General features: G+C 49.7%; 8 protein-coding genes across 8 annotated transcripts, besides 1 other annotated feature; 4 read left to right on the forward strand and 4 right to left on the reverse strand.

Moving 5' to 3' along the window:
• Positions 1 to 505: 505 nt before the first annotated feature.
• Positions 506 to 526: a microsatellite.
• A 658-nt stretch (positions 527 to 1,184) lies between these two features.
• Positions 1,185 to 2,439, forward strand: FPSE_09849 (uncharacterized protein; the record flags this gene model as incomplete). Its single annotated transcript, XM_009262966.1, has 2 exons — positions 1,185 to 1,245; positions 1,439 to 2,439. The coding sequence occupies 2 exons, from the start codon at positions 1,185 to 1,187 to the stop codon at positions 2,437 to 2,439; spliced, it is 1,062 nt and encodes a 353-aa protein (XP_009261241.1).
• Positions 2,440 to 3,809: 1,370 nt separating this feature from the next.
• Positions 3,810 to 5,461, reverse strand: FPSE_09848 (uncharacterized protein; the record flags this gene model as incomplete). The annotated part of the gene is made up of 7 exons (XM_009262965.1): positions 3,810 to 3,875; positions 3,926 to 4,759; positions 4,814 to 4,900; positions 4,949 to 4,995; positions 5,047 to 5,274; positions 5,346 to 5,385; positions 5,438 to 5,461. The coding sequence occupies 7 exons, from the start codon at positions 5,459 to 5,461 to the stop codon at positions 3,810 to 3,812; spliced, it is 1,326 nt and encodes a 441-aa protein (XP_009261240.1).
• Positions 5,462 to 6,701: 1,240 nt separating this feature from the next.
• FPSE_09847 (uncharacterized protein) lies at positions 6,702 to 8,463 on the forward strand (the record flags this gene model as incomplete). Its single annotated transcript, XM_009262964.1, has 3 exons — positions 6,702 to 6,891; positions 6,941 to 8,340; positions 8,380 to 8,463. The coding sequence occupies 3 exons, from the start codon at positions 6,702 to 6,704 to the stop codon at positions 8,461 to 8,463; spliced, it is 1,674 nt and encodes a 557-aa protein (XP_009261239.1).
• A 676-nt stretch (positions 8,464 to 9,139) lies between these two features.
• Positions 9,140 to 10,886, forward strand: FPSE_09846 (uncharacterized protein; the record flags this gene model as incomplete). Its single annotated transcript, XM_009262963.1, has 4 exons — positions 9,140 to 9,423; positions 9,471 to 9,606; positions 9,662 to 10,649; positions 10,702 to 10,886. The coding sequence occupies 4 exons, from the start codon at positions 9,140 to 9,142 to the stop codon at positions 10,884 to 10,886; spliced, it is 1,593 nt and encodes a 530-aa protein (XP_009261238.1).
• A 193-nt stretch (positions 10,887 to 11,079) lies between these two features.
• Positions 11,080 to 13,136, reverse strand: FPSE_09845 (uncharacterized protein; the record flags this gene model as incomplete). The annotated part of the gene is made up of 8 exons (XM_009262962.1): positions 11,080 to 11,548; positions 11,607 to 12,141; positions 12,188 to 12,243; positions 12,291 to 12,339; positions 12,394 to 12,492; positions 12,541 to 12,601; positions 12,655 to 12,918; positions 12,972 to 13,136. The coding sequence occupies 8 exons, from the start codon at positions 13,134 to 13,136 to the stop codon at positions 11,080 to 11,082; spliced, it is 1,698 nt and encodes a 565-aa protein (XP_009261237.1).
• Positions 13,137 to 14,299: 1,163 nt separating this feature from the next.
• On the forward strand, positions 14,300 to 15,934 carry FPSE_09844 (uncharacterized protein; the record flags this gene model as incomplete). The annotated part of the gene is made up of 1 exon (XM_009262961.1): positions 14,300 to 15,934. One exon carries the CDS (start codon positions 14,300 to 14,302, stop codon positions 15,932 to 15,934), a length of 1,635 nt encoding a protein of 544 aa, XP_009261236.1.
• A 180-nt stretch (positions 15,935 to 16,114) lies between these two features.
• FPSE_09843 (uncharacterized protein) lies at positions 16,115 to 18,272 on the reverse strand (the record flags this gene model as incomplete). Its single annotated transcript, XM_009262960.1, has 2 exons — positions 16,115 to 17,470; positions 17,526 to 18,272. The coding sequence occupies 2 exons, from the start codon at positions 18,270 to 18,272 to the stop codon at positions 16,115 to 16,117; spliced, it is 2,103 nt and encodes a 700-aa protein (XP_009261235.1).
• Positions 18,273 to 19,059: 787 nt separating this feature from the next.
• Positions 19,060 to 20,127, reverse strand: FPSE_09842 (uncharacterized protein; the record flags this gene model as incomplete). Its single annotated transcript, XM_009262959.1, has 1 exon — positions 19,060 to 20,127. The coding sequence occupies one exon, from the start codon at positions 20,125 to 20,127 to the stop codon at positions 19,060 to 19,062; it is 1,068 nt and encodes a 355-aa protein (XP_009261234.1).
• Positions 20,128 to 20,441: the final 314 nt, after the last annotated feature.

The raw sequence follows: 20,441 nt of genomic DNA on the forward strand, positions 1-20,441 counted from the left end.
AGCCGACTGTCCATGGATCCAATATCGAAACATCACGACACAATTGATTGATACCAGACAATTAGCTCCATCCATCATGACTTCCTTTGACTAGGAGTTTCTATTACACGCCCCTTATTAGACTAGACTAAATCTTTTGTTGTTGTGCCGCTTCTAAACTGCGGTTGTATGTACACGACTTTGAATTGACACTACTGTCATAGATTCGCCCACTAGAACTCGTCTGAGGGGCAGTTGAACTGCAGCAAGAGCGGGGTTTCAGAGGCAGTTACCTCCATACCTCAGATAGCTCAGACTCATCGTGAGGAGATGGTAAAGCGCGGCAGGTACCGTAGCGTGCCTTCCTAGGTGTTGCTGTGTTGGTAGGTACCAGGTTGGTAGGGAAGGCGAGACAGGGATGATGAAGACGGCACCTACCCCCTGGCTCCTTCCATGGGTCTAAGGCTCTAAGCTCCTACAGTGAGAGCAACCCACAGGTGACGCCACTGCAAACAACCCGAGCTAGCCTCACCTCACCTCACCTCACACATTCTCATCCTCGCACTAAGCCTGTCCCTCCCACGCAAGCATAAGACGATACAAAGTACAGCAAATGCTACTTTCGCCGCATCCCGAAAATCAAAATGCCCAACGAGCATGGCCAAAAGAGCGGATCCCCGTGCAGCCGAATTGGCCCCTCCCTTGGACCTGATCCTTGCTGGTCCCTTGGTCGAGTTCAGAACAGAGTACCTTCTGTAGCTAAGCTGCCCAGGTTACGATACGATACCTACCTACTCTCTTGTCTGATCTGCTCTGTCTGATCTCGGCTTCTGTTTTCACACCCTCCAGCTTCCAATGGCACTCCCTCTCCCCACGACCGTCAAGATGAGGCTTGATTTCTTACACCTCGACGACTATCCTTGCCCCGTTGGCCCATCATACGGTTTGGTTTAGGCCCGAGTTCTGTCCATACGCGCCAGACAAGACCAAACCATACCACATAGACCAGATCCTTACTTCACTCAGGATCTCCCACCAAATATCTATATAAACTCTGATCCCCTCGGCCTCAAGTCGATTCTTTCTTCTCCATCCTCATTCAGATCATCAAACAACTCTCCAACACTCTCAGCAACAACTCTTCAGTCTTCACGACAACCTTTCGATACCCTTCAACCAAACAACCAACCCACCCAACAATCAAAATGGCCGCTCCCCAGATTCCTTCCCAGCAGTGGGCTCAGATCTTCGAGACAACCGGCGGTCGTATGTCATCCCACTTTCATTAGCTTACAATCCCAATTGCCCTTTCTATCTTTGGATATTTGATATCCTAAATTTCCTATAGCTTAAGGACATGGACCCAGTCCCACCTATTCCAAAGCTACCCCGCCATCCATTCGTCATGCAGCACTCCAGTTACCCTTCCAAGCCTTATACTAACATCTATTTCTCACAGCCATCGAGTACAAGCAGATTCCCGTCCAGAAGCCTGGCCCCGATGAGGTCCTCGTCAACGTCAAGTTCTCCGGTGTCTGCCACACTGACCTCCACGCCTGGCAGGGTGACTGGCCCCTCGACACCAAGCTGCCCCTTGTTGGTGGCCACGAGGGTGCCGGTCTTGTCGTTGCCCGCGGCGAGCTTGTCAAGGATGTCAAGATTGGCGAGAAGGTCGGTATCAAGTGGCTCAACGGTTCTTGCTTGAGCTGCTCTTACTGCCAAAACGCCGATGAGTCTCTCTGCGCTGATGCTCTTCTCTCTGGTTACACCGTCGATGGATCTTTCCAGCAATACGCCATCGCCAAGGCTATCCACGTTGCTCGCATCCCTGAGGAGTGTGACCTTGAGGCCATCTCCCCCATTCTCTGCGCCGGTATCACCGTCTACAAGGGTATCAAGGAGTCCGGTGTCAAGGCAGGCCAGTCTCTTGCTATCGTCGGTGCTGGTGGTGGTCTCGGTTCCATCGCTGTTCAGTACGCCAAGGCTATGGGTATCCATGCCATTGCCATTGACGGTGGTGAGGAGAAGGAGAAGATGTGCATGTCTCTCGGTGCCCAAACCTTCATCGACTTCACAAAGACCAAGAACATCGTCGCTGATGTCAAGGCTACTACCAACGATGGCCTCGGCCCTCACGCTGCTCTCCTCGTCGCTGCTGCCGAGAAGCCCTTCCAACAGGCTACCCAGTACATCCGATCTAAGGGTACCGTCGTCTGCATCGGTCTTCCCGCTGGTGCTCAGTTCTCTGCTCCCGTCTTCGACACTGTCGTTCGCATGATTCAGATCAAGGGATCTTACGTCGGTAACCGTGCTGATACTGCCGAGGCCATCGACTTCTTCCGCCGTGGTCTCATCAAGGTCCCCTTCAAGACTGTCGGTCTCTCTGAGCTCAACGAGGTCTTCAAGCTCATGAAGGCTGGCCAAGTTGCTGGTCGCTATGTCGTTGACACCAGCCGATAAGCGCGCGGCTGTCGCTTGGGTAGTGCGGGAAAGCACACCCTAAAAGTAAAGGGCCACCCATCGCGAAAAGGGTGGTTGATACCCTACTAAGAGGAGTTCAGGCGGGAGTTGATTTGGGTTTCAGGCGGTGATGGTAGCCATGAATCTTGGTTACAATTTTGTGTACAGTCCTAGTTTATGAGTTTTTATGATTTTATATAGCATGAATAACAGAACGAATACTTCGATCAATACTCGATTCCTCAACAGTGATATTCACTTGAACTAATTCCGATGCTGAATAACATACATTACCACCAATTTGCATATTTGTCATATCCTGATTGTGGCATACTCAGTAATATCTTCAATCATATACCATTCATTAATGATATGATACCTATCTTTTACAGGAGCTGAAGGACTCCAGTTGATCTGTCAATTTTTACAACATAAATATGAGTGATCTGAGAACAATTACAATACGAATGAAATGTTTAACGATTTGATATCCTCTCTTAGCAACTGAAGTCTCCAATGCTTACCTACTATCAAATGGGCTTTCCAGCCCTTTAGATACTGGCGGATGAGTCGGGTTCAACCATGCATGTGCTTATTTGACTTGAATTAAGTCAGAAGTGCTAAATATTAACTTGCAAATGTATCCAATTAATCTGCTCGTGTTTAACAAACTTACTTCACGGACTATACAAGTCACAAATACTGAATGAACACTTGCGATATCTTCTACAAAACTGAATTATACTGCATCTTCAAAATCATGTCAGGGTTCAATTTACCCCTCCACCCTTTACGACTCTGATGTAACCCTCTACAGCAAAGACCCCTGTCCCGGCAGCCACCAAGCCACTTCTAGAACACCACAAGGAAAATCAGACCACTGCTATGAAGCATCCAGAGCATCTCGCTTCGAGGTTAACGTTGTTTAGCTGCAGATACACACTTGCTGGTGCCTCGACTTGGAGTGAGTGAATTAAGAATGCGTGGGTCGTGACTGAATTTGTATGCATAGCGGAACATCGTGCTCGGCGGAAATCGCCTATGTATCGTATCGTGAAAGAAGAACGCATCATGCATTGCATAGTCTACGAGCGGGGAAGTGCGACATGTTTCGGAATTGTGAATTTTTAAAAACGACTAATGTAACTTCAACACGTGCATACCACCGCCTTACCAACTCTTCCACTTGTATTTGCATCGCTTTAGGCATAATTGTCAATTGAGATTTTGCGCCGTGAGCGCCGCTTCGTTGCACCCTACGGCAGGCTTCTGATGTAGTCTTACGTCTACCCCAGAAAGCTTTCTCTCTAGGAAGTATAGTATGTACTCTCAGGGTCCATCGAGGAGTGGTTCTTCGTTCATGTCTCCCTTTAAGAGCCACCGGGACCACCCAACAGAGCGAATCTTCGCACAATGCTGGGACCATATTCTTGGTACTGTAACTTTGGTCAGCTGTTATCTGTCAAAGGAGGACAATCATTCTTACCTCGGCCTTGGTATGGCAGTACGATCGGAACTCAGGAGTTTGACCGAGGAGACTGCCTCCGAACCAAGGACCGTGTCGCTGTCGCTTATGAGTGATAACAGACACGTCCAAGCCACCACTTCGAGCACCACCGCTACGGACCTCACTTGCTCGAATTCTGGCGTCCACCAGCTGCTTAATGTCTCGCTGTAATCGGCGACCGAAATCCTTGTATAGTGTGCTTCCTCCAGAAAGAACAATGTTCTTGTAAAGACCTCGTCGTACATCAATAGGCGACTGCTGAATAACACCGTCGACGACCACAGGGAGAGGGGTCAAGAAATCGGAGCTGTAAATCTCGGGGTTGAAGAAGATCTCGGGGGCGAGGAAACGCTCGTAACCGACGTCAACGCTGACCTGGCGGCCGTTGGGGTGCGACACGACGTGCTTGGCAAATCGAGTGCGATCTTGGTCGTACTTGCTAAATTCCTTGACGATATCGGGGCAGACATAGCAGTACTCCTCCTTGATCTCCTGAGCTGTCTTGAGGGAAGAGTCGGGCTCGCCACGGTCTCTCAGCAGAGACTGAACGAAGTAGGTGATGTCTCGACCAGCGATAGGAATTGACTTGATGGAGGAGCCAATGACATAGCCCTCAGCAACGGGAATGACGTGGGTAACACCATCACCAGAGTCAATAACTGTTCCAGTCAGCGAGCGATCCTGGACCTTGGAAGATGTCCAAGAAGCAGCCAGAGCAAGAACAGCCTGAACGGCAATGTACATTCCAGCACAGTTGAAGGACTCGAAGAAGATCTCGGCGGTGTTCTCTCGGTTCTCGGGCGGGTTCAGCGGCTATCTCGATTAGTATGATATTTCGACTTCGCTTTGGGAGTGAAAGTTGCTCACGGGCTCGGTCAGGAGGAAGTAGTGGTCTTCAGGCTCGACTCGGAGATACTTGAAGATGGAGTTTGACCAGAATCGTTCCATGTGATCCTAAAGGCGGTCAATTCCAACTCATGTTAGACTCATCGGCAAACATACCCAGTTCTCTATTTGACCATGTCGAATGGGATAGTGAAGTCCATATCCTTAGCCTGTCAGTTTCATTCGATATAATCGATAGCTCAATGGGTGCCTACCAGGTCCTCCGGAAGCTGCTATTGCCTCGTCACCGATAAAGAAGTCGAGATCCTCGGTTCCTCGCTTTCCGCTCAGATGGCCTCCAGCTCCAGCACCTCCGGTAAGAAATGAAGGCTTGTTCGCAACAGCCGGTCGTCCTGATCCAGAACCACCAGCTCCGCCAGTTGGCCCCTTGGTCGCGATCGCGGTCGGGAAGACGAATGAGGGTGAATCGTTACCGGCGAAACCTGCATTTGAGTATGAGCATAAATTCCAAGACTATTCCATAACTTCGAGAGCGTAGATAGCCGTTACGAACCTAGCTTGGAGAAACCCGTGCCGCTGCGAGCTGATGTTAGCTGTCGTCGTCAGTGCGGGGGCTGGGACAAGTGAGACGTACTTGTCCATGACAACGGCGGGAGTTTGGTTAGCCATGGTGGGCGGGAGTGCGAGATGAAGCGCACAGATATGAGAGAAGTGAATTGGAGGGAGAGCAAGTCAGATGCCGCTCGTGAGGGAATGCAAAGTGCGGCGACGGTGGTGGTCGTGGTGTTCGTTGGGTGAGGATTACGTTACGTGCCTTGGGAAGCTCCCAGCTTGTAGATGAGGCTTGAACTGCGGCTGTGCTGCCCCGCCGTTGCGGTCACTGAATGGCTGAAAATGTGGGTCAAACTGTTGCGATAAACCAGGCATGTCTTGAGCTTGATATTAATTATCCCTACTCAACCACCTGATAACTACCTGTAAAAGATGTGACAACAACTTGGAATACATATGGCCTGATATGTAGAGTTCATGTGAGCCCTGTGTCACCTGAGAATATAGCCGATTTATGGTCGACACCAAGATTCATGCTATGCTGTTGGTGTCCGAAGATTGCTTCTGCAGCTTGCACCTGGATCCGACGTCATTTCAATCAGGACTAACACAGGAGAAAAGGAGCAACTGCATCTCATCAAGGATGTTACTCTTATATGCAGACCAAACCTTCTGCCGTTTCTACTTTATCATAAACATCAACATGATATTTCTGAATACATCAATTCTTCTTACCAAGTCCTTTACCTTATTATGGCATATCTGAATAAAGTGCTATAATTAGATTGGCCATTCCCTGCATTTTCGCGTTCACAACTTGCTTCTCATTTTCTATCTGCCACAGGAAAGACCGATCAAGTACATCCATCTCGCTCCTGCCACTATCCTTTCGACTACCTCACATTTCAACTCACCGACCGACTCGGCAATCCGCCACCTTTAAAATTCTCAATCACCTAAAAATATTAAACCTCGAAGCAACATAAATCCCCGGGCATCTCAACGTCCACCTTAGTACCTTCTCTTACCGTATCACCCTTATCATTCTAATCCAAAGTACTGTCATATCATCATCACTCAATACCTTATGATTTTGCTCAAGGATGTCAGACAGCCTCGATGATGGAACCCCCTTCAGTGCAGATCCGACGCCATTTGGGACCGACGGTACTTTCGACCGTGTATTGAGAGCTGGACATAAGCCCAAAGCTGTGCCTGCTATCTTTGTCCATGCTGGAGCCGGCTTCCATAGCCATCAGAATGAGATTGTTCACCTCCAGGCATGCGTTGCGTGAGATACCTCTCAGCCAACCTTTGACCCAAGAACCAAGAAGTTAATAGCGATAGTGCTGCCGAAATGGCAATGAAATTTCTCAAAGCTGGTGCTCCCGCAACTGAAGCCGTCGAGGCCGCCCTCCGGGTCCTTGAAGATAAGGAAATCACCAACGCTGGGTACGGCTCCAACCTTTCCATTGATGGCATTGTCGAGTGTGACGCCACTGTCGTAGACCATTTTGGCCGCAGCGGCGCCTGTGGTGCTGTTCCAAGTACGTTTTGCAATATGAGCTCGCAGTTGATTTGCTGACAAGACTTCAGACATTCGGAATCCCGTATCTCTTGCCAAGCTCATCCTTGACAAAAGCAACAGACCACTAAGCCTACGACGAGTCCCTCCAAACGTTCTCGTGGGAGAAGGAGCCAAGACCTTTGCGGAAGAACACGGTCTCATGACATATCCGAATGAGTACATGGTTTCGAAAACCGCCAAGGACCGATTCCTACGCTGGCAGGAAGATCTCAAGCGGGCTGATACTAAGATGAAAGAGTTCAAAGCATCACCTGAGATTACCGACACTTGTCCTCCATGTCAGTACGATACGGAATCGTCAACAAAACCACAACCGTCTTTGCCTCGCGAACAGCGAGCTGCTATTGTGGCCGGTACTTGGAACGAAGGGCAGCCCGATTCTCCGTTCATTGGCACACCAAGCCAATCCGCAACGTCAACGCCATCGCCCGATCAGCACACACCCACCAGTTACTTCCGACTTGCCGGCCCTTCTTCGACCCCCTCAAATCGTCCGCCATCAACCCGCACAGTTCCCGAAAAGCTGGCACAGACATATGCCGGAGTAGCTGGTGGTGTGTTGGGCTCGTCCTCCCCTTTCCGACCTAGGCTATCGGCTCGAAAACCCAACCCTTTACCTGAGGATTTTAAGTCTTCTATGCCGGAAAATGTTTTGATACATGAAAGACACCATGCACGTTCCACTGGCAAGACTGACCATGTTCTATCAGAGGTCCCTCCTGGGAACAGTGGCTATGGTTCTGATCGCCAGAGCTCCATAGGTCCTCGTGGGGTTAAGCGACCTTCCAGTCCAGATGACAAAGCGCAACCTCATTCACGAGCTATAAAAGATCGCTTTCGCATTGGGCCTGGGTATGAGGACGCTATCACGGACACTATTGGTGCCATTGCGATCGATGATCAAGGCAACATCGCTGCCGGCTCTTCCTCAGGTGGCATTGGAATGAAACACCGAGGTCGTCTAGGCCCGGCAGCTCTCGTTGGAGTTGGGACGGCCGTTGTTCCTTGCGACGAAGAAGATGAAGAGCAGGTTGCTGTCGCTGCAGTCACAAGCGGTACGGGAGAGCACATGGCTACTACTATGGCCTCCCAACGATGTGCTGAGAGAATTTATCATGGCACAAGACGCGGCCGAGGAGGCAAGGATGTTCAAGACGACGATGAGGATGCTATCATGGAATCCTTTATTGCCGAAGACTTCATGAAGCACCCAGGTGTCAGGCAATGTCACTCTCCTGGTGCAATCGGCGTCATGGTAGTCAAGAAAACACAAACGGGCTACTATTTTTATTTTGCCCACAACACAGAGTCGTTTGCTCTCGCCTCAATGGGAGGTCTAGAGAGACAGCCAAGCTGCACCATGTCTCGGCTTCCCGAAAGTGCTAAGATCGCAAAGGGTGGACGCAAGGTCCGTCTTGGTTGAAACATACTGCTGTTGGATTGACAGGAGGAGTCGATGATTCTGGTGTGCAATGAGCTTCTGCTGGAACTGTCGGATGATTGTGAGGCTGATACTGGCTGTGGTGTTTAGAAAACAACGTTAGACATTAATAAAAGCAATACCCTGTCGGTTCCTATAACTGTTGGCATTTCTCTAAAATATGTATTATTCAAAGCACTCAAATGTTTTCTGTTATTGGGATCGAGATAAAGTTTGGCATACCCTGCCCACAACCAAAAGAAGTATCCATAAATCCCAATAATAGTCTTCTGTTGAACTTTCGCGCCATTCATCAAAACTATACGAGCTGTGAACAAAGAATACATTGTCAAGCTCTCTCATTGAGAACTGCCAGTTCGAACTTGTCCGTGGGCACCGCTTGGCTACCGAACCAAGGGTCTATTGACAGGGATTAGAGCCTCAAATCCCTGCAGCTTGCCGGCTTGCGTAGCTGTAGCAGTGGACAGCTTGGAGCTTAGATAGCAGAAACTGAACTGACACAAAGCTTAGGTGCCTGCCCCCACCAATTTTTGAGACGAGACGGGATCTAGAGTAGACGTCACCTTACACCATCATCTCATATTCTTGCTCACCCATGGTAGCCCTTTGCTACCGCAAATCGCCCACCTCACGCCCTTGAGGCTCACATAAATACCGTCGCTTCTACTATCCTCCTTCCGCGGTATCCATACCTTCGACAATATCTCTTCGACATCCCTACCATCTCTTCCGGCACCTGTCGAGTCGACCCACGACGATCCCAACGATGCCTTCTCTAACGGCCCTCGTGCCTCTGGTCATTCTGATCGCTATACCTCTATTAGGAAAATTTCTTCGCACATTTCTCGGATGGTCTCTTCAAAAACGGACAGAAGGTCGCCGCGCCCACCTTCTGGCCCTCATGACAGAGGAGGATAGAGCTGCTCGCAGCAGGGATCCTCGGGGTAGCGCTGAGACGAAGCTCGTATTCGATGTCGACGACAACCTGCAAAACACACTGAGTAGCCAGAAAGACTGGGCTGGCATTGTTGGATTCTTTCATCCGTTCTGGTACGTTATCATGGGATCCATCATGGGATCGTGCTAACATGCACAAGCAACGCCGGAGGTGGCGGAGAACGAGTTCTCTGGGCTGCGATTCGGGCAACGCAAGACCGTTGGCCAAAAGCGAAATGTGTAGTGTACACTGGCGATCATGACGTTACCAAAGATGCCATTCTATCTCGTGTCAAGGTACGTTAGGTGAAAGACCCATCAGTCAAGTAACGGCATGCTTACACTGTTATAGACAAGATTCAATATCGAGCTTCACGCCCCTACGATGACTTTCCTCTACCTTTCCAAGCGAGACTGGGTTCTTCCCTCTACGTGGCCTCATTTCACATTGCTTGGCCAGTCTCTCGGTTCACTTGTTCTGGCTTGGGACGCTTTTTCCCTACTGGTTCCTGATGTCTTTATCGACACAATGGGCTACGCCTTTGCTCTTGGCCTCTGCAAGTTCCTGTTTCCGAAGGTTCCGACTGGAGCATACGTACACTATCCCACAATTTCCACAGACATGCTCGATTCCCTCGACGTAAAGGAGGATGCAGGAACTCAAGGTGCACATGTGGGCAAAGGTGCTGGAGCTCAAGGATTTGCCAAGAAGAATTACTGGAAACTCTTTGCGATGGTTTACTCTTGGATTGGTTCATCGGTTGACATTGTCATGACCAACTCGACATGGACCCAAGGTCACATCAAGAGCTTGTGGGGTCCATACCGGACAGAGAAGAGCAAGACGGACCCGATCACAGTCGTCTACCCCCCTACAGCCGTTCGAGAGATGGAACATGAAGTCGAGGTTTCCGAAGAGAGCGAAAAACGACGAGAGAAAGCCATCGTCTACCTTGCGCAATTCCGACCTGAGAAGAATCATCAGCTCATCTTGCAATCTTTCGCCACCTTTGTTAAGACGAAGAGCGAGGCAGCCAAGGGTGCAAACCTGATTCTGATTGGAAGTGTGCGAGATGACTCTGACGCGAAACGCGTGTACCAGCTACGACTTCTTGCCAATGAACTGGGTATCAAGAACAGCGTCAAGTTCCATTTGGATGCCCCTTGGTCAGAGGTTCTGGACTGGCTGAGAAAGGCATCCGTAGGTGTCAACGGCATGTGGAACGAGCACTTTGGTATTGGCGTTGTGGAATACCAAGCCGCTGGGCTCATATCCGTGGTACATGACAGCGCTGGTCCCAAGTTTGACATTGTCGTACCGATCGACGGTCAGCCAACTGGTAAGTTACAATTCACACAGAGATAGATATGCTTGCTAAACACTGCGCATAGGTTTCCACGCTACAACGGAAGAAGAATTCGCGCAAGGGTACGAGAAGGCCCTGTCGCTACCAGACACTCTGGCAGTTCGATTGCGGGCACGTGAGTCGGCCAAGAGATTCACTGAAGAGGAATTTGCAAAGAAGTGGACAGTCCAGATGGCACGTTTGGTAACGCTGGCTAGAAGAGAGGCGTAGATCTGCTGTAGATTTTCAAACGGATACCCCTTTTTCCTATAAGACAAAGCGAAATGATAGACGGGACCAACTCATGATATATCAGGCGCGAAGCCCGGGCATAATCTTGTTCTTCAATGTGGTCTATAAGAAAGTACTGGATCAATAATCGCCATAGTGATGCTTAACTCTATACCGTCCCCTGTAGTCTAGTCTAAAGTGTGGCACCTCCGCTGTTCTTCTGTCTGGGCTCAGCAGCAATCTCAAAAACACCATCCGAGTCCCTGACGAGAGCCTGCACCGAACTCAATCCCTCATCAACCCAAGTGATATTATGACCCCTCTCCTTTAGCGATGGAATATCGTATGAGCTAAACTTTTTTTCTACAAGCAGAGTGTTGGGCATCAGCTGGTTATGAACACGGGGCTCGCGGACAGCATCCTTGATAGACCAAGATGGAGAAGTCAGGACGCGCCAGGCAACTTGCGTGGTGGCAGAGATAATACGGGATCCTCCTGCGGAGCCAATTACGGCAAATAGAGAGCCGTCTTTGTTCGAAACGATGATAGGTGTGCATGATGAAAGCGGACGCTTGTTGGGACGGACAAAGTTTGCTTCTGCTGGAGCGAAGCCAAATTCGTTTGGAACGCCTGGGATGGAAAAGTCGTTCATCTCGTTATTCCTGGAGGACCATTAGTTAGTGTATGTTCTTACAGGTAAGAGACTGGTTATTTGCTTACAAAATCACACCAGTGAGGTTATCCATGAGTAGAGATCCAAAGATGAGGTTTACAGTAGTCGTCAAGGAGACAGCCATGCCATCACGGTCAGCAGTCACGACATGAGAAGTGCCGTGTCCGTCAGATGAGTAGATTCCATCGGGATCATATTTCTCAATGTCCTGAGTAGTCCAAGGATCGATCTTTTCTCGAATCTTCTCAGCAGTCGTGTGGTTGAGCATCTCGTGCTCCAGCTCAGAAATACCATGGACAAAGTCAGGATCGCCAAGTTTTAGACGAGCACCGTAGGCAAACTTCATGGCTTCGATGTAGATGTGCAGCGTAGTATTTTGGTCTGCGTCCTGGTGCGAGTAGCCGTTCATTGTGTTCAAGATGTTGAGCGAGACTGCACCGCCGGCTGGGGAGCTCATGCCATAGACGTCGTAGCCTTTGTAGTCGGTGTGAAGAACCTCACGAGAGATGATTTGGTAGTCTTTCAAGTCATCCAATGTCATGGTGCCATTTGAGTCTTGGATAGTCTTGATCATATTTTCCGCTGCCTGTTGTTAGTGTTGACTTGATACTTGAACTCAGCTACTTACCCAAAGGGCCTGTATAGAAGACATCGGCGCCATGATCTGCAATAGCTTGAAGAGTACTACAACTGTTAGTAACATACCAGCGTTGCAGTTTCATATCACTAACCTCGCATATCGCTTCCTTGTCATCGTCTCTCCCTCAGCGATGAGTCGTCCTGTTTGACATTAGCATTAGCATAGGCCTCGAAAGCAAAAGAACCTGGACGTACCATTCGGGGCGAAATCCTCCGCCCATGAAGGGTCTTCTGTGAATAAGTTCTGGTGCCCCTTGGTTGTCTTTTCTATAAACTTTGCCATATCGGCATTGACTAACACATGTTAGCGAACATATCGCACATGATTAGATCCAAACATACCTATGAAACCATCACGAGCAACCTTAATGGCTCCTTGCAAAATAGTCGTCCATGGTAGGCTCTGTCCGATTTTTGTCAGCCTTTCAAAAGTGTCAGGGGAGTTGTAATCCTTACACCGTATTTCTTGTGTGCATACTCAAAGCCGCGTACTTCTCCAGGCACGCCGACAGACAGTCCGCCATAGATGCTACCATTGACATTCCCTTGGTACATATCTTCGTAGGCTGCTGCAGGTGCCGATTCTCTGAAGTCTATGGCTTCATACTGGCCATCTTTGTCCCGGACAAGCATGAACCCACCCCCTCCAATACCAGAGTGATACATGCCGATGACACCGACACAAAAGGTCGTTCCGATCATGGCATCTACGGCGTTTCCCTGCGAAGGTAAATTAGCGGGTGATCGGTTGATGATAAAAATAAGAGACGTACACCTCGTGCCAGCAAGTCCCGGCCTATGTAGCTGCATTCTTGAGCTTCTGACACGACAGCACCCTTAGTACCAGCCTTTGGAGACAAGAACTCCTCGAAAATGGGACTTGCTGATAACAGGCCATAGTATAGACTCGCTGCGAGCCACAAGATGGGGATTTTCATTTGGAGGTGTGTTCTGTGTACTTTGAATAAGTATGCGCCCTTCGCGTGTAATCAAGGAGCGGTATTAGTCAAGTACAACTCACCGTGTGTTTAGGTGCACGATAAGAGATGATACTCCAGAACAGGATTCCTACGCCCAGAAAATACAAAACAGGTTGAGATGTTGAGATCAAGACGTAGCTGGCATAAACTTGAAGAACAAACTTATCGAGGATTGATTACCAACCTGCTGGGAGGTTCAAGGTCCTTATCAGTAGAACTTCAGAAAAGACAAACACCTAAACTCGCCCTTGGAAACACCAACGAGCGCGAGAGGAATATAGTACAAGTAACACAAAGGATACAAGCCAAAGGCGCGATTATTGATATTTCCTAACTCTTCAAAATAGTAGAACGTTGATCTCAACTTATCAGAGACGGTTCTCAAGGGGCCGATGGTCGGAACCGCCTCGGTAGATGCATAGCGAGCTAGACTCGTGAGGCGATCACCTGCCATTCTGGGGTCTCTTGGACCAATCACGTCATGATCGCAATAATGGACTAATGATGGAGGAAGTGCTCCTTCTTACTGACTCGGGGGAAACTCCTACAGTAATTGATCCTTTGAGAAATACTAGAAACTTTTTACATTTATTGACCAATGGCATCTAGATCTCACCTTTAAAGAAGTAGTGGTGTCACGGGTCTGTAGTCTGCAAATGACTGTTGAACTATTTAGAGACAATCTTAACTGCCATTGAAGATTAAGTCAATACTCCTGTGTTATTATTAGTTTAGTAGTTACTGTATAGAGAATTAATAATATTATATTTGAATACCACCTCAGAATTATAGTCGACAGTATCATGTCAACCCATCATGAGCACTTCAATACATAGCTGACATTCAGCCAATCAGAGACAACGTAAAAAAGCAGACATACAGAGCCCCACCATCCCTGAAGCTCCAAAGTGGGTCCCTTCCTGCAAGAAACATTTCTTCGTCTCATTCCTCCAAGAAATCTTCTTCAATATCAGAATCTAAAACTCTCACCAAATCTCATTTACCTACAGAGAAAAGGTGCTTGCTCTCAAATAACACCGTTCATGAGACGCTTGAGGATCCCCTCCTTGACTTCCTTTATAAAACCACGCCCTGTTCACCGTTTCCGCTCCTTCACAGCTATGGCGAGCGTGCAACCAGAGGCTGCTGTACCTACCAATGGCAATGCCCAAGTAAATGGCAACTCTCAGCAACAAAACAAGAGACCAAACCAGCAGAACAACCGACAATGGAAACAAAAGAAGACCAAGAGAGAGAAGAACATCACTGAGGGTTCGTCTGAGGAAGTCCTCAAGTACGATATCCAAGCACTGCTTAAGGAGCGAGCTGTCGAGTACGGTGAGGGAACAGAACACGGCCCTGAAATCCTTCCAGAGGAAGGTACCGAGACGGAGGTTGAGGTTCTGGAACTCTCATCGACAGGAGATGGTCTTGCCATGAAGCCTGGCTCCAACCAGGTCTATGTTGTATCATTCGCAGTCCCCGGTGATATTGCCAAGGTCAAGGTCTTCCGCCACCTTCCTCGCGACAACCAAACCCTCGCCGACTTCATCTCCATCACAAAGCCCTCGCCTCTTCGTGATGATGCGCGCATCAGCTGCAAGTATTTCTCATCATGCGGTGGCTGTCAATTCCAGATGCTGGACTACTCTGAGCAGCTCAAACTCAAGAAGCGCATCGTCGAAAAGGCCTTCAAGAACTTCTCCAACCTCGACCCTAACATCGTTCCCGCTGTTCAGGACACCATGGGAAGCCCGCTGCAGTACAGCTACCGTACCAAGCTCACCCCTCACTTTGACGGCCCCCCTGGATTCCGGCCCAGCAAGAGGGGAAAGAACCCCAGAATTCCTTTCGAGAAGTGCCCTGATATCGGATTTATGCAAAAGGGTCGCCGAAAGGTATTGGATATCGAGGATTGTCCCATTGGTACTAGCGCTGTGCGTCTAGGTATGACGCGCGAGCGTGAGCGTATGCAGAAGGAGTTTGGTAACTACCAGCGCGGTGCTACAATCCTTCTGCGTGAAAACACCCAGCGTGTGGCTAGGGATAGCGAGGAGGCAAGCAGCGAGACACAACCTTACACCACCCGCGTTGAGAACGAAGATACAGTTGATATCAAGTCCTGTATCACTGACTCCAAGGCTACAACAACTGAATACATTGGACCCTATACCTTCACCAACCCAGCTGGCTCTTTCTTCCAAAACAACAACTCTATCCTGCCCTCTTTCACTAGTTACGTTCGCGACAACATCCTCCCACCTGCAGGCACCGGCATGGATATCAAGTACCTCATCGATGCCTACTCAGGTTCCGGTCTCTTCACCGTCACTCTCGCCTCGCTATTCCAACACTCCATCGGTATCGACATCGCTGCCGACTCCATTGCATACGCTAGTCGCAACGCCGCACTCAACGGTATGGGAGAGGATCGCTGCAAGTTTATTGCTGCCGACGCTGGTGAGCTCTTCAAGAGCGTCACCTACAATCGCGACGAGACCGTCGTCGTTCTTGACCCTCCTCGCAAGGGCTGTGATGCCGACTTCTTGAATCAGCTACGCAAGTTCGGTCCTCGGCGAGTGTTGTACGTCAGCTGTAACGTGCACACACAAGCCAGAGATGTCGGCGTTCTTGTTCGTGGTGAGGGAGAAGGCGAGAGATACGAGATTGAGAGTCTTCGAGGCTTTGATTTCTTTCCCCAGACTGGTCATGTGGAAGGCGTTGCGATTCTCAACAGGGTTGATACCAAGGCATAAAAATAGTACACCGCGCTTTATTATAGTTGGGTAAAAAGGGAGACATGATAAAATCCATTGCATTGCATAGTCATAAACATTGTAAACTGGCGAACCCGCTGCCTAGATCTTTCTCGTGGAGAATTTGCTGGTTTTCGCTACATCAGCGCCAGCATGTACATGTATTTCATCATCCTTCGTTCATGATTGCTCTCCCAGCAGGGCTTTGAGAGCCTGGACTGTAATGTCAACAACATCGTGCCGTCGACTCTTCTTAAGGCACTCTTTGAGGGTCTCGACACCTCCCTCGCTCTTGACTTTTTCCCGTGCAAGCTCGCCTACTTCACCCTCCGCAGTGACCATGTTTGACACCACAAACACGCCTCGGTGTCGGATATTCTCGTCATCATCGACACACATCCCCAGGATAAACTTGACACCGCGATCTCTGCTAATGATGCCACGGATGACGCCCTCAAAGTTGGTTAGTGTAGCCAAAGCACCGCCAGCAGCACTACGAGTTCCAGCATCCGGAGCATCAGCTAGAGCAGTGAGAACGTGAAGGCGATTGCGGGCCTTGGCAGTCTCTTCGGCGTATAGAGCAACGGCCTCAGGTGTCTGCACAAGGTTGCAGACTAGTTCAACCGCAGCCCTTGAGACAAGAGTGTTAGAGGCGAGCATTTGTTCCTCAATGTGCGACCATGCGGTATTGATGATGTTACGTCTTAACTCCTCGTCGTCCATGGAAGCAAGATTGGTCAACGCCATGAGAGCTTCAAAGGAGGGCAGGAGATCTCGGGTCTGGGCAGCCGGATCAGGTGGGATAATGGAAACCAGTGGCCTGACAGCAGCGCCAACAGGGGTTGATCTGTTTCCACCAAAGACAAGGGCAGGATTTGTGCTGATCAGGATGCGTGCAAGCGCCTGCGCAGCAAGACGGCGCGCAGGGGCTTCGGTTTGAGGTAGTGACATCCATGATATCAAAAGAAGCTTGACAGCCCCTTGCTGAGCGAGCTGGCCGCGAAGAGACTTTGTGACGGACAAGGCGAAGATGACGGAAATTATCAGCGCCAGAGATGCCGGCGAGCCATTCTTACTGTGGGTGACAAGGACCGGTACGATGCCAGCCTCGAACACCGACTTGCATCGCTTTGCAACATGTTCGTCGTCATTCAGGGGGTCAGGCCCACCAAGCTTCCCAGCTGCATTGGCGTACGCCTTGAGCTGATTCATCTTCTTCTCTTCATCCGTTAGGTTAGGCAGATACTTTGTAAGGTTAACAAAGATGCTTAGCGCTCCGTATGTTGTTGGTGATCTAGGCTGGGCATCACTGAGAGTCTTGACCAGCTTCTGGAGCAATTCAGGGTTGTCTACGATCGACTCCTTGACCTTGGGTTGAAGAGAGGCATAAGCGAGGCCTTCAATAGAGTGCTTTCGACCGTGATCTTCATCCCGCAAGATCATCTTAGTGAACATGCCAGAGAGATCTTCGATGCTAGTAACTGCGGGCTCGATTCTAGATTTGCTCTCACCAGGTGCCGGCTTTGAGGGAACTGCCTGGTAGTGTGTGTCAGCCAGACTCGAATAAGGGGGTTGTGGCATCTCATCTTACCCTCAACTTGGCCAAGATGACGGCAGCAAGGTACTGGACTTGCTCCGAGTGACGTCGCATAGATATGGATCCTCCGTCGCTTTGAAGGTTGGGATCTGCGTTGGTGCTTCTAACAATCACACTAAGATCTTGGTCGACAATCTCCTCCAGCCATTCGATGCAGTATTTGTTGATAGCCTCGCGACACATGGAGTTCATACAAGCGGCGTTGAGCATCTCCAAGCACGCCGTCTCAACCTTGCGGCTCTTCCACTTTCGTCGCATGAGAGCGCCAAGGCTGGGTAAGAAATCCTCGTTGAGAAACAGTTGCGCCGTGAGTTCCGGAACGATAGGGAAGGTCGCAGCAGCGACACAAAAGGCGACGATGTAATCATCGTAGGTTCCTCGTCTAACACGGTCAAAGAAAAAGGTCGACAGATTCTTAGAACCGTCATCTCCAGCAGCTTTGAGGTAGGCGGATGTTGATAGAGTGGCGTGGCCGCGGACTATCTCAGGCTGTCTCATGTCAAGATAGCACAAAACAGTGTCGACACAGTCAGCATCGATGACCTTGCAAATGGTCTCACGAGACGGGTCCTTTTGGCGAGCTTCGAAATCGTCGTTGAGGAGCTTAGTGAGTTCGTCGAGGTCGCGGCATGTCTCGTTATCTTCCTGTCCGCCTTCCATGAGGCGTGCAAAGACGATAAGGGTCTGGTCCTCCAGCGACTGAGCTGGAGGCGCCTCGGAGGCGGCTGTGTTTTCTTCCATGAGATGGAATATTTTATTGTGTTAATGTGTAGATGATGAGTTGAAGTTGAGAAAGAGGCAGCAGAAATGAAAGCCAAAGACCGAAACTAGGAACTTGTGATGTAAATCGTACAAGGCAAGAAGACCCGTCAGAGCCTCCACAACAACTTGCCTACTTACCCTACCACAACACAAGCTCGTGAGACTGGGACTGCCCGAATTGCCTGAGCTTAGGCGCTGGCAACTAGGCCTGCACTGAGCACTACCGCTAGATCTTCCCTAGGTCCATACAGGTCCGTTTTTTAGTGACCTGACTGCAACCCCCAAAATCAGTGACGCTAAAACAGACGGAACCGTCACCGTCACCGTCACCTCCATGCCGGTTGCATTTAGCTGTTCAATCACGTGGCCTGGCGTTTGGTTTGGCATTAGAAGCTAGGTAGGTACGTAGGCGGATTGCTAGGAGGATTGCTTTGGGGTCTGATTGGTGGCGGCAGCCGCGCTCATGATGCTTCCATGTAATGCATCAACAATCATGATACACATATCTATATATGGCATATTCCCCCCTCAACATAGTGTGCTGATCACACAAGAGTCCAGGCGTCAACGTTTCTTTCTATTCAGAGTCTGTTTCAAGACTAGTATTCTTCCATACCCGACTGAGTATAAATAGCATATTTGTTTCACTACGTTTTGATCTTAGGTAGATCGATATGCGTCAAGGTTGTGATATTACTAGACCTATGAGGGTATCTCTTGTTATTCCTCCCTACGCCATATAAAACAAAGAAACAAGCGCTCTGTGTCAAGGACGAGGTGTCCCTGTTGCGCTTCCCGTCTCTTCTCGTGATCCACCATTAACCACCTTGCGCTTCTTCTTCTTTTTACGGGGCACAACGGCAGGCTTAGCGCCATAGTTGCCCAGTGACAGCTTTGTTCCGCATGTGAAACACTCCGAGTTCTCTGGCGTCTCACAAAAGATGCTGAGGCAGATCGAGCAGACAAAGCCGGTGTCAACAACACGACCGTGACAAAAGCAAGCGGCACGGAAATCGACAGTATCATGTACCGAGTTAATAAGGGCTTCGCGAGCTTCTGTGTCAGACATGAGACCGAACATGAGGTAGTTGAGTAGGCCCTGAGGATGTGTGGCCGCTAAGTATGTACCGCCAGTATTGTAGCAGGCTTGTTCGAGGAAGGTCGGCTCGCCGGTAAGTGAGAGAGTATCGATGGCAACCTGGGTATGTGCAGCTGCAAAGACAGCATTCATGGTGGGAATATATTGTGATGGCTCGGAGTCGGATACAGAGATGACGAGGATTCGGCCGCGGACAGTCGGAGGCGATGTACTAGAGGAGCCTTTATGGCTGTCCTCTAAGTTGGCTGTGGGTGAACAAAGAGCCTGCGCAGCCTTATTGATGTGGCATAGCGCCAGCGTTAAAGCTCCAGATATTTGGGTTGTCGTAGCAGACAGGTCCGCTTCCTTGGTCTGATCCATGAGTTTGCGTATGCCAGACAGAACAGCGGTTTCGATTTGCGCAAACTCAGGGAACTTGTTCGCGGACGTTTGTGTTTGAGAAGCGTCGTTCATTTCGACATCGCCCGAGGCGTCGCGTGAGGGCTTGGGTGGAGTCGGATACAGCCATTCTGCGCGGTCAACATGAGCGGCGATCAGGGCCACTCGGTTGGCGTTGCTAAAAGCGAGATGGGCGTTGACGAAGACGAGAATGTTGGCGATGGCGCGCGACAATGGCAGGAGGCTGTTGAGGGATGCCCATGCTCGAGGGTTCGTGTCGAGGACGATGGAGAGTAGCGAGGGAGTGTCTTCGCGCGTGCTGACCTCGTAGTGCTCCGAAACATCGACGGCGTCCATGGTGACGATGATGAGACGGCTACGAGGCCTTGGACTGTGAAATCGTTGTGTTGCTTCTGATCAGAAATTGAGGACGAGGTTCAGATCGTATGTCACTGCAGCAGTATGCCGATAGGTAATGAAAGAAACCAAAAAACGCCAACTTGAATGTTAAGGAAAAGTAATACCAAGCAAGACATGAAAGAACAAAAACCTGCGTAGCAATTGTTTATTGTTGGCTGAACGTCATCTGTACCTTAGTAGTGTTCGATGGTCTGCTCTCATTCTTATTGGTCATGTGCCTAAAAGCCAGCCCACAAGTTGAACTTCATCTT

Source organism: Fusarium pseudograminearum, chromosome 3, assembly GCF_000303195.2.
Source record: "Fusarium pseudograminearum CS3096 chromosome 3, whole genome shotgun sequence".
In the NCBI taxonomy this organism is placed as follows: domain Eukaryota; kingdom Fungi; phylum Ascomycota; class Sordariomycetes; order Hypocreales; family Nectriaceae; genus Fusarium; species Fusarium pseudograminearum.